Raw genomic sequence first — 12,649 nt, forward strand, 5'->3', positions numbered from 1 at the left:
ATTCATACACAATTATTCAAGATTCAGAGGCTCGCCAATATTCTGAAGGCTAGTTTAAGAACTCCGAATCCTATGAAGTCCTTCTGTCAGTGCAGGAATACACTGGACAGAAAACATCCAAATGGTCACCCAACCCTTGCTTGAGTCCCACCAATGCCAGCCAGCTCCCTACTCGACAAGGCAGCACATTCCTCAGATCAGCTCTCCCTGGGAGACAGTTTGTCTCTACTTTGAACCACGTCTATCACCCTGCCAGTCCCTCATTTGGTCTTAGTTCTGACCTCTGCAGTAAGAGGAAATAGGTTACTTTCTCCTCCACATGGCAAGCTATCAGACATCCAAACATTACTATCCTTTGTCCTCACTTTTCTAATGAAGAATGCAATTCCCATGCATTCCCCCCATACACCTTCTAAATAAACTAACTAACTAAGGATGTTTGGAAGGGATTAAAAATCAAAAATACATTTTGGTTGCCTTTTCACCAAGTCTGAACTGACAATAGTTCATGCCAAGAACCCAGGACATGGGTGACAAAGAAAGAGAATCTGTCATTTGCATTTTCATGCCAGAAACCTACCTTCACTTAATTTAATTAAATTCATATTTGCTGAGCAATGATATGGCACAAGTGATTATGGATGGTATTAAAGGGAGAAGATACTCACCTCCCTGAAATATGATCCAACCTTTTGGGAAATTATCAAATTTGAACAAAGGGAGACAAACTCAGCAATGATTATATACACACACAGTGAATGTTATTATGTTAAAAGAGAAAAGGAATAGGAAAAGGGTAATTTGAATTTATTTATTTTGAAAATTGTGTATTTTTATTAAACCACAGTAAGTTTAACAGTTAACCGGGAAATTGCTTCAAATTATATATGTAGCAAATTACTTCCAACAGCAAAAACTCATTATAAAGTACATTGCTATCCCATGCATTACTTATTCTTCAGATAAAATCATGGGCCCTGAATACACAATGATGACATAATACATTTGGAGACTCCCGGCAATATGGCAGACCAAGCACATGTAGGAAGATGGCCTGTTGCCACAAACATATAGAAATGCTGGATAGAAGATGATTAAAAAATAGCATTTAGATATATAGCCTGGCTTGAATGAAAAAGAAAAGAATCCCCACAGGACAGAAGAAAACCTGGAATGGTAAGTGGAAGCTGATAGTTGGTATCACTCTTACATGGAGAAGAGGATGAGGCTTTAATGTCTTCCCAGGCACAGGAGGCATGGAACTCAAGCCTCAACAAAGCCAGATTTGTTTGTTTGGAAAAAAATCCCCAGAACCTGAAAAAAGTCTCCAGCTGCTGGGGGAGGAGGGTCTGGACAGTGACAGTGTGTGCTGGGTAAATGCTGGGAAGAGGCGTGCTGTCTCCCAGACCGGACCTGGGTCTTTGCCAATGATGACACTGTCCTGATAAGCGAGACACTGTCCTGATAAGCGAAACACTGAAATCAGCCTGGCTACTCTCAGCCCTGAAATAGTTCTGAGCAGAAAAAAGGCCATGTTGCGTGACAGCCTTAAAAGACGTCCAGCAGACGGACTGGGGCGAGGGTAGTCATCAGCACAAAACATACAGTCTGAGGATGCTGGCAAACAGTGGGCTTGTGTGCAGAACAAAGAGGTATGCAGAGTCAGGAACAGAAAAGTCGTAAAGACAACACTCAGATAAACCAGCATCTCCCACATCTCTGAGGCCCATATGGCCAGCCTGGTGGTACTTACGCGGTCTCACTTTCAGAATCCACAAACCCCATTTTTTCTGAGCCGACTGGAAGAGGCAGCAAAGTTTTCCCCTTCGCTTGCGCAAGGAGAACCAAGAGGTCACATTGGAGGCTGTGGGCGTGTTGCTGGACATCTTGGCAAACCACGTGGGGCCAGTCTAGGTGATTCTTCTCATTGGCTAGGATGGGGATGACAACCTGGGACAGACGTGTACAGAAAAGAAAGGCAGGCAACTTCTGAAACCCTAAAGACTATTCTGAGAAAGGTCGAGAGAGCTACATACCACCTTTTGCAGGTCCCTGTTCTGTAAGACCTAATTATTAATAACCAACATTATGTATTGCCTTGGCATCTGGTAAAATCGGGAGGGCCTCGAATAGCCTATCCACAGTTTCCCTGCCCACTCTGCTCCTGCCGCTAAGGCCCCTAGTCCAGCAGCCCTGCTTATCAAGGGGACCAGGCATGGCCGCCGCCCATCCCTGAGGAGTGGGCTTCAGTTCCAGCCAGTGGAATATTCACGCAAGCCGATCCCATCCCCCCACAGGAAACAGTGGGCACCACACCCTCTCGATAGTACAAAGCTTGCCTCCCACAGCCCCTGTTCATTTGCTCTGTTCCCACGTGCAAGCCCCCATGTGGCCCTGCCTGGCACAGCATCTCCCTCCTCTGGACTGTGAGTATCTGTGCTAATAACCTGCGGCCGTCTCATCTGTCCAGTGTTACGTGTACGGCCACCCCCGCAACCCTAGGGCAGGAATCCCTTCCTCATCAACGGGTGAAACTGTCACAAAGGCCAAGAGGCAAAAAACAGGACAGATGCAGGTAAGCATGACCCTCTGTCTACAGGTGGCCTGAGAGGGCATTTTAAAGAAGCAAGCCAAGTTGAGGATCTTGAATCTATCTGTAGGGTGAACCTGAGCTGGTTTTGGCCACTGAACATAGCCCCTCTTCTGTTAGTATTCATCTCCAGATCCAGAGGTAGATATGTGAACAAATCTGAGCCAATAAGAGTCAGGCCAAAGCCTTCTATCTGGACATTTTGAGGAAGAGAAGCTTTCTCTCTTTACGAGTCTGGAACAATTGGTGGCCCACTTGCTACCATATGGAGCCTTCGAATATGGTCAATATGGGGAAGAGAGGGTTTATAGATGGAGGAAAAACCAAGTCCTATGACATCATTTGAGCTCCTGCATCAGGCTGCTCTTCAACTTTCTGAGCTGATTTAAATTGAGGTTTCTACCATTAGCAACTTAAAAAGCTGTAATTCATGCAACTCACTAGGAACCTCTGCCTGTCAAAAGTTCACAACTAACAGAAAGGGAATACTAGAAAGAAAAACAGATGATCAGGAAATGTGATAAGGAGCTGCCTAGCAAAGACTGAAAAGAAAACACGGACTTAAATGGTTGGTTGGTTGGTTTCCATATACGACCAGTGAGTCCATGTGGCTATGAGATAGAAGGCCTGGACCCAGCATATGAAGCCAAGAGAATGATCCTTGCCTGGTCTGTCTGGAAGCAATCACTAAACTGAGAACTTACAACAGCAGGTGAACAGGGGGTGCCGAGAGATAAAATGTCACAAATTGAGCTCTACTCACATTCATGTTAAGAAAGGACCCCTTGGACCCATGGCAGGAGGCCTAACAGGGCAGAGGGGATGAACAAGAATTTTTCTAGGATCTGAAAGGCAGGGACTGTATCTTATACCCACAGTCCTCCCTAGGGTCTGGCATACAGGAAGCACTCAATAGAGGTTCAGAGAATAACTGAAATATATGCTGTCTGAATAAAAAGTGGCAGGTGGGCTTGGGTGCATTTTGGAGGGCTTTCAGTGATAGAAAAATAGTGAATATGAACCTTCTATGAAATGAATATTCTCAATGAATATCTATCAAGAGTCTACCACATGCTAGCACTGTTCTAGGTGCTTGGAAGGTACATCAGTGAACAAAACAGATGAAGATTCCTGACTTGATGAAGTTTATATTCTAGGGAAGAGACAGTCAGTAAACCATAAGTTCTGTGAAAAAAAATGAAACAGGTGGGCTGGAAGTGATGTAATGGTAAATAGAGTGATTGGTGCAGATCTCATGGAGAAGGTAACATCTGAACAAAGACTGGGGAAGATAGGGAGAGTGTTGTGCAGACCCTTGGGGGAAGTATATTGAGGGTAGAAGGAACAGCCAGTGCAAAGGCCCTGAGGTGGGAGCATGCCTAGTGTGATCAAGGAGCAGTGTGGAGGTCAGTGAAACTGGGACAGGATTGGCAAGAAGAGTAGGGGTGAGTAAAAGGGGTCAGATCACATGCAGCCCTGCCTGTGGGATTTTGATTTTTACTCTGAGGAATGTAAATCATTGAAGGGTTGTGAGCAAAGGACCAACATGGTCTGACATCTTTTTTAATAGGATCGCTCCAGCTACTGAGTTGAGAATAGACTCTTGGGGGCAAAAGTGGAAAAAGAGATTGGCTAGCAAGTTATTGCTATAGTACAGAAGAGAGTGGCTTGGCACAGGGCAGAGTAGAGGAGATAGTAAGAAATGGTCCAATTCTACATAAATTTTGAAGGCTCAGCCAAAATGATTTCTTAATGGATTAGTCGTGTGAGTAAAAAGGAGTCAGGATGATTCCAAGGTTTGGGACTTGGGCAACAGGAAGAAGGGAACCGCCATAGCTGACGTGGGGAAGAATAACGGTGGAGTTAAGTTCTTGTGGGAAGAATTGGGAGTAGGTTCTTGGACACGTTAGAATTTGATAAATCTACTGAACTTCTAAGTGGGGACACTGAATAGGCGTCGGATTTGGCAGTTGGGAGCTCAGAGAAGAAAAGTCTGGAGATAACAAAGCTGGTAGAGGTAGATGAGATGATTCATAAGATTCTGAAAGGGAATGAGTGCCCCCCAAGGAACTGAGTATATACAGAGGAGATGCCCAAGGAATGAGCCTAAGGGCTTTCCAATGTTAGCAAGTTAGCAAGAAGCGGGGGTGGTACCAACAGGGGAAATAGAAGAAATGGCGATGGTGAGAGGAGGAAACCAGAAGACTGGTGACCTGAAAGCCAAGTGAAGAAAGTGCTTCCAGGAGGACAGGGTCACCATGAGCTGTGCCAAAGGCTGCTCACAGGTCAAGCAGGAAAAAGACTGAAACATGGCCATGTGATTCAGACAAGTAGAGGTCACTGGTGACGTTGACAACTCTTTCTTTTCCATGCGATGTGGGGGTAGGAGCCTGACGAGTGAGGAAAAGGATAGGACATAGCAAGACTAGACACGAAGTCTAGACATTTCTGCTCAGCTTCACGAGGGCGGGTATACGGTAGGCAGGGAGTTGGAGTTCACCAGATTTATGGTTTTGCCAAAGACGTACGACAAAGCGAGACAGAGGCCGTGATGATAATGATGGAGCACTTGAGCTGGGTAAGGGGGGAAGGACGTGGGTGTGGAGGATGGACAGAGGGCAGGCGGCAGGATCAACGGACTGCAGGTCCCAGCAGGGTCACAGGCTTGTGGTAGGGGGCTGCTGGGGAGAGTGAGCCGGAAAGACAGGAGCAGGGTCAGAGAAAGAGGTGCCTGGAATTGGATCACCAGGGCGTGGTCTGGTAATGCAAGGACTGGGAACAGCACGGGAAGGGGTGGTTAAGATAGGAAGGGCGAGGTCAGCGGAGGAGGAAGGTTCAAGGGGCCCAGAGGCCGGGTTGATGAAGGATCACTTATGTGTCTATTGAAAGAGCCACGTGTTAAGACGGGAGCAACGCTGGGGGAGAGTCACAGCGAGCAGGAACCCAACCGTGGGGAAATGAGGGCAGTGCTATCAATTTATGACACAGCAATGGGGGGAGACGGTGGCTTTGTCTAAAGGCATCAGATTCAAACTGGACTGTTTTCCACTTGAATCGAGAAGGAGCAAAGAGAAGCAAGGATGCCTGTCTCACTTCAGAAGCAGAAAGGCTGAGTCTTTGGGGAGAGATGAGTTTGGGTTAGAGCAAAGTGACAAGGGTGGGTGACAGGAAGTGAGGAAGCTTTTAAGGGGGATGTAGAGTCACGGTAATTCTTGTCCTTTAGGGAAAACCTACAACTAATGCTAACAGAGAACCAACCTGACTCCGCGTTGTATCTATTCCTTTAGCTCTAACCGTTGTGCTTTGTTTCCTGTCTTAATCACGCTGACTCTGCATCTCTGTAAAAGGATGTTGCCTAGAGCCTGAAACACACATGACAGCCTATTCCCAAGGTTTTGCCTCCCAGGCTTGACCTTTAAAGGTGTCAACAAAAAGTTGCAGAACAGAGAATAACAATTGTCCTGTTGGAGGTTTACACTGTGACCAGACCTTTGTGAACAGCTGCAAGAAGTTTGTAATACCAGCCACACCTCCTCCCCGCCTTCAGTACAAAAGAAGCTTGAATTCTACCTCAGGGAAGATGGTTCTACCAGCCCACCATCTTTTTGGGCTGCTGGCATTCCGATTAAAGCCACTATTCTTTGCCCCAACACCTCCTCTCTCGATTTACCAGCCTGCCGTGCGCCGAGCACTACAGGCTTGCCCTCTGTGATGCTAACACACTATTCCAAGCGTCCTGATCGGTTATTTTAAATTTCACGACAAGCTACAAGGTGCTTCGATCCTGACAGAGGTGAGCTAGCGCGCTCACACCATCCCCACCGAACGCGACAGAACCAGCACTGGAACCCGGGTCCCCCAGACTCCAAATCCCATCCTCCTCTCACGGGGAAAAGGACCCACACTTTTACCGGAAACAAACCTACAGCCTCCCTTCTTCTGCCCTCAACAACCCATCTACCTACGCCCACCGCTGTACTGGCTTAAGGGAAACTAAGGCTGAGGCTACGGAAACAGCAAGGAAGGAAAACCGCAGTACCTGAGGAGAGCCGAATGGTCCAAGATGGCGACAGGGCATGCACACGCAGAGGCGTCGCGACGCTCGAGGAGAGGCGCTCCCGACGCACGCACGGAGGTTCTGCGCATGCCCGCTCCTCCTGCCCCGCCCCGCCCCGCCCTTGCTGTTCACCGGGCTCTGTACAAGGCACCCCTCTCCTCACCCGGGGAGAAGGTGGCGTTTTCAGAGCAGGAGCTTCCTCCTTCTCCATTCCTTGATTAAAGAATAAAGTTTCTGCTCTGCTGGACCTGGTTTCCTTCATTTGGCACCAGCTGGCACTGGGCAACGTAAGGACCCAGTTGGGGGTCCACCCGACTGGACACCTGATTAGAAAGGGTGGGTGACACTCTCTCTCCCAAACCCCAAACTTCAAAACAGCATCCAAGTTCCAGAGCTCTAGGAAAAGGAACCTGGCAGCAGTGAATGAAGGGACTGGGAGGAGGAAGAAAGGGAGCAGGAGGGCTGGTTTCTAAATTCTGTCAATTCTCCCTTGGAAACATTTCCTGGATGCATATTTTACCTTGTGCTAGTGTAATGGGACAGAAAAGTTAAAATTTATAGCTTCATTCCTTCGTTAATATCATTATCGTTATATCCTATCGTTAATATCGTTAATATCACCCCCCCACACCCCACCCCCGCCAACAAAGAATACTTTTCTCATCCAGGTGGGATATTTTGGCTTTAGTTAGGACCAGGTGAGCACGCAGCCAGGGGCTGATCCATGAGTGGGAGGGTCCATGAGTGGGAGGGGTGCAGGGCCCCGAAGTGGCTCTGGATCAGCTTCAGGGTGTGTGAAAAAAGCGGATGGGACGGCAGTGGTTGCATGGCCCAAGAATTGCTGTTAGAGCTTTTGAGAAATGCAAGTAAAGGCCTCGAGGTATTTTAAAAATAAATTGTTTTATTTTTATTTATTTATTAATATTTATTATATTTATTTATTTATTATTTTATTATTAGGTTTTTAAAACAGGTAACACATTTACGTGGTGCAAATTTTTAAAGTACAAAAGCATGACAGTAAAAAGCTACCTACCCCTGTACCTCCCTGAGTCGCCCAGTTCCTTGGGCCTGTGGATTACTCTGTAAATGAATGTTTTTCCTCCCTCCCTCCTTTCTCTTTTTTAGCAGAAACGGTAGCATACTATACGTACAGTTCTAAACCTTTAAGAAAAATTATCTTAAATTGCAGCATTATCCACAATAGCCAAGAGGTGAAAGGAACCTAAATGTCCATCCATGGATGAATGGGATAAAGAAAATGTGGTATATATACATACAATGGAATACTATTCAGTCTTAAAAAGGAAGGAAATTCTGTCACATGCTACCTTGAGAATGAACCTCTTTGAGGACATTATGCTGAGTGAAGTAAGCCAGTCACAAAAAGACAAATATGTCATGATTCCACTTACATGAGGTACCAAGAGTGGTCAAATTCATAGACACAGAAAGTAGAATGTGGCTGCCAGGGGCTGAGGGAGGCACAGGTGGGAGTTGTTCAGTGAGTGTAGAGTTTCAACCATGCAGGGTGGGGGGATGGTTCTGGGGATCTGCCACGCAATGATGTGCATGAGGTTGACAGTGTTGTGCTGTACGCTTGGAAATTGCTGGGAGAGTGAATTTTATGTGGGTTTTTTATGCCACCATAAAAATAAAATTATCTTAAGAACGGTTCCATTATCAATCATTACTTTTAATTATAGATGGACCTTAATTCGTTCACCCAGTCCCCTACGGATGAACATTCAGTTTGTTTCCAGCCTCTTTCAAAGCACCGATAAAAATTCTTGAACATTTAAGAGTCTGAGGTGTTTGACAATTACTTTCACTCGCTGAACTGCCTTGCCTTGGCCATGACGCCACTCTGAGATGGACCCACTGCCCTCTACGTACACTAGGCGTAGCTCCATCTCGGAACGTTTGTTCAGTCTGCTCCCCAGACCTTGAAAGTTACCCTGCTCTCTATTTATTCTAATCCTTCTCCTTGTTCAGGAGCCAGTTCAGAGCTGGAGGTGAAGCAGGGCTCTCAGACCACACGCATATGTCTGTCCTCTGAACCCAACAGCACTTTTTGTTTTCCGTATCAATAAACGTTGTCTTTATTCTGTAAATTAAAATCTATTCACCTATTTCACATTTTGTTTATCTTATTTTCTTTTTTAAAATTTTTTAAAGTTTAAAAAAAAATTTTGTTAAGATATAGTTGATTTACAGTGTGTTAGTTTCAGGTGTACAGCAAAGTGATTCAGATAGATGGATAGAGACAGAGATTCTTTTTCAGATTCTTTTCCATTCTAGGTTATTACAAGATATTGAGTACAGTTCCCTGTGCTACACAGTAGGTCCTTGTTGGTTATCTATTTTATATAGAGTGGTGTGTATCTGTGAACCCCAGTCTCCCAATTTATCCCTCCCCCCCTTTCCCCTTTGGTAACCATAAGTTTGTTTTCAAGCACTTCTTCCTATCATCCCCTTTCATGAGGGAATTTGATCCAAGCTTGGATTCCTGCTGGGATGGTGTTCAGACAACACACAGCAGTAAAGCCATTCGGTTATTAAAATACTGAAATACTTCCATATCTACTGAGAAACCTAGCTTCCCTGGGTCCCCTAGAGCTCCTCTGTCACCCCAGACCCTTCTCTGGAACTCCCCCTCCCCAAAGCCTCCTCATGAAGCAACCAAAGGCCTAACACCTGACGCAGCAGGGAGCCTCCAGGACCCAATGCTAGCACTGGTGCCAACTTTAGGTAAGGTCTGTCTCCACCTCAGTCACACTAGCTTTGAAGATGCTATATATATAGTGAATTTCACAGGTGGGATCTTGTCTTTATTTCTCTGGTGTTCCGCACAGCACCTGTGACTGGAAACATCACACAGCAGGGCATCAAGCCTCCAGGAGCACACGCACCCAACTTCCAGGGACGTTCACTCCTATTCCAGAAAGGTCTCAGGGTCCCAAGAATCTCTCCCGGGCACCCCTGCACTCCGGAGGCTTCTGCTGTGGCGTCACCAAAGCACTCCATAATCCACATCCGGGGAGACCTTCCTTCCTGCGCTCCAGGCCGGCCCCTCCAAACGCCTGCTGGACACTTCCAACTGGGTGCCTCAACTTCTTACCTGGGCACAGGGGTGACCTCTGGTTCATGAAGGACACGAAAATCAAAACCAAGCCACCTCTCCTTTTTAACTCTTCTCCAGAAGTAAAGAGCGTGGAGAGCCCTTCACCTCCTTCACTGACCCATAGGAAATGCCCCCGGGTCCACCACTCCCGGGCTTTTTAAAAAATAAATTTATTTATTTGGCTGTGTTGGGTCTTCGTTTCTGTGCGAGGGCTTTCTCTAGGTGAGGCGAGCGGGGTCCACTCTTCATCGCGGTGCACAGGCTCCAGACGCGCAGGCTCAGCGGCCATGGCTCACGGGCCCAGCCGCTCCGCGGCATGTGGGATCTACCCAGACCAGGGCTCGAACCCGTGTCCCCTGCACTGGCAGGCAGACTCTCAACCACTGCGCCACCAGGCAAGCCCCCACTCCCGGGCTTTTGCAATGCCAGCTTACAGGGGGGATTCAGAAACGGCGCCTCAAAAAGAGGTCAGGACCCAGGCCCTCTTAAGAATCTAGCCTCGCCTTGACTTTGGCCTGAACGCAGACCAGGAATGAAGCAAGTCCCCCGCGATGGCCCGACTCGGACCCAGCCCCTGCTCAGATTCCCCGCAGCTGCCATTTCACGGCTCGCCTCCACATCTCAGGGGGCAGCCCAGGGTCCTAGTTTCCCGCCAGCTCGGCCAGCCGGCCCATCCCACTTTATTCTTAACTCCTTGAGCTCAGCTCCAGTCTCCTCTCCCATGGCCCCGCCCCGCCGGCCCCGCCTCCTCCTCCAGTGCAGCCAGTGCGGGGCCACCGACCCACCCTCACCTCGGAGAAGAGCGCGACCAGATGCTCCAGCGGCTTGGCGGGCAGGTCCCCGCACAGCACTGCTCCGCGGAGGCTGTCGGGCCCCGGCGGCTCGGGCCTGGTGCGCAGGCAAAAAAGCCCCTTAGCACGAGGCGCGCCGGCCTCGGGTCCCGCGTCCAGCCCCGCGCGCACCGCCAGGCCCGCGGGCCCGGGCCGCACCACCAGCAGCGGCCGCGGCCCCTCCGCGGCCCCGCGGCCCAGGAAGGCGTGCAGCAGTTGCCTCGCCTCGGCCGAGCCCGCGCAGCGCTCCCATGCGCCCGCAGCCGGCCGCAGGCTCCGGGCCACGTAGGCCCCCAGGAGTCGCAGCCGCGGGTCGGCGCCGGGCTCCCAGTCCGCGTTCTCCTCAGCCAGCGCGGGAAGCTCCTCGGCGCTCGGCATCGCGCGCGAACCTGCCTGCAGAGGTTTCCCGGGCGACCGGGACGCGGCCAGGACTCCCGCCTCCGCTCCCCTCCTACTGGACACTTGACTACTGTTCCCGCCCACTCCGGTCCAATAAGGTAGGAGAGGCAAGGCGGGGTAAGGGGCGGGGTCGCGTCGCTGTTGCTGGGAAACCAGCAGAGGCTCAGGTTTCGCGTCTGAACGCGTGGATTAGAGGTGCTCGTGGGTGACTGTTCGGGGCCATGCTTATGGATGAGGCGCATGGAGGGGAGATCAAGGATATAAATGCTGCTAAGGAGCGTGCTGGCTAAGGTCACATTAAATTCTTTAGAGGTGTCCAGACACTGAAAGTATTATGGTTCTCCCACCTACTCCCAAAATGTGTAATTCAAAGTTAAAAACAATATCAAATCACAAAATACATGTAAGAGAAATCAATCAAATTTTTTTTTTTTTTTTTTTTTTTTTTTTTTTTGCGGTACGCGGGCCTCTCACTGTTGTGGCCTCTCCCGTTGCGGAGCACAGGCTCCGGATGCGCAGGCTCAGTGGCCATGGCTCACGAGCCCAGCTGCTCCGCGGCATGTGGGATCCTCCCGGACCGGGGCACGAACCCGTGTCCCCTGCATCGGCAGGCGGACTTTCAACCAGTGCGCCACCAGGGAAGCCCCCTAATCAAATTTTTATTTCTTTTTCATGATAACTGAAATATTTTATAACAGTGGCTATTGAGCATTTAGAATGTGCTGTGCTACTAGGGAACTGGATTTTTCATTTTAATTAATTTAAAAGTAAATAGTCACATGTGGCTAGTAGCTGTCATATTAGACAGCTTAGCTTCATAATTTTAATATCAATTATAAGAAAATAAAATAGTTTTACTGGCCTGCTTTGTCCATGCCTTGAGTGTGTGCTTAATCTGAAAAATGGGGGCTAAAACTATGAGATCACTGATTTCCATGAGTATGGCAGCAATGAGTTCTTAAATGCAGCAAAGCACTATTCAATATGTAGGATGTTCAGAGCCTCCCTGTCCTGCCCTTTGTCTGCATCTTGTCTTCAAAAAGGGATAATGTGAAGCACCTTTCCTGACCTCAGAAATTAGCATTTGTCACCTGCTGAGTCCTTCTCCATGCTCAGGATATAAATAGCTTGGCCCTTTGCATGCATGTAAGGTGAGAATGGGACAAGGAAAGGGACAATTCGGGCAGCAGGAGGCCTGCAGTTCTGAAATGAGCTCCTCTCTGCCCTACCACCCTGATTTTAGTCACCAATCAGAGACTGCAGAGTTTCTGGGTAAAAAGAACATTTAGAATGGGCTTCAAAGGAATATTAACAGAATAAGCACTTATTAAAGGCAGCTTAGCTAATAAGAGCCCCTCAGGAAAAGCCAGTAGCTAGGAGGTAAAATGATTGATTTAATAATAACTGGAGGTGCTGTGATGAAGAGTGTCCACCTTACAACATGAATCTTTATGTTTGTAGAGAGTGTTTTGTCAGTTCTGGATTAAACAGTAGGCAGACCAACTATGAGTAAAGGGACAAAGCAGAGGCACTAAAACAATTTTTAAGATGGATTTGATAGTTGACATTTCAAAAAAGCATCAGGGAAAAATAGAAATGTTGGGGGCTTCTTACACATATCCTAGTTTTGCGGAGTTTTTATTTTGCAT

The 12,649-nt window shown here is 48.1% G+C and overlaps 1 protein-coding gene across 1 annotated transcript in view; it reads right to left on the reverse strand.

Moving 5' to 3' along the window:
• DNAH9 (dynein axonemal heavy chain 9) overlaps positions 1-10,979 on the reverse strand; it is a gene marked incomplete at both ends in the record, with an annotated part of 299,172 nt that extends 288,193 nt beyond the window's left edge. The window contains 2 exons of the mRNA XM_082678963.1: positions 1,754-1,950; positions 10,563-10,979. Of these exons, the coding sequence (XP_082535089.1) occupies positions 1,754-1,950; positions 10,563-10,979 (614 nt within the window). The remainder of the gene's footprint in view (positions 1-1,753; positions 1,951-10,562) is intronic.
• Between the last annotated feature and the right edge of the window lie 1,670 nt (positions 10,980-12,649).

The sequence above is a fragment of the Grampus griseus genome, assembly GCF_964374135.1.
Source record: "Grampus griseus genome assembly, chromosome: 20".
NCBI lineage: Eukaryota > Metazoa > Chordata > Mammalia > Artiodactyla > Delphinidae > Grampus > Grampus griseus.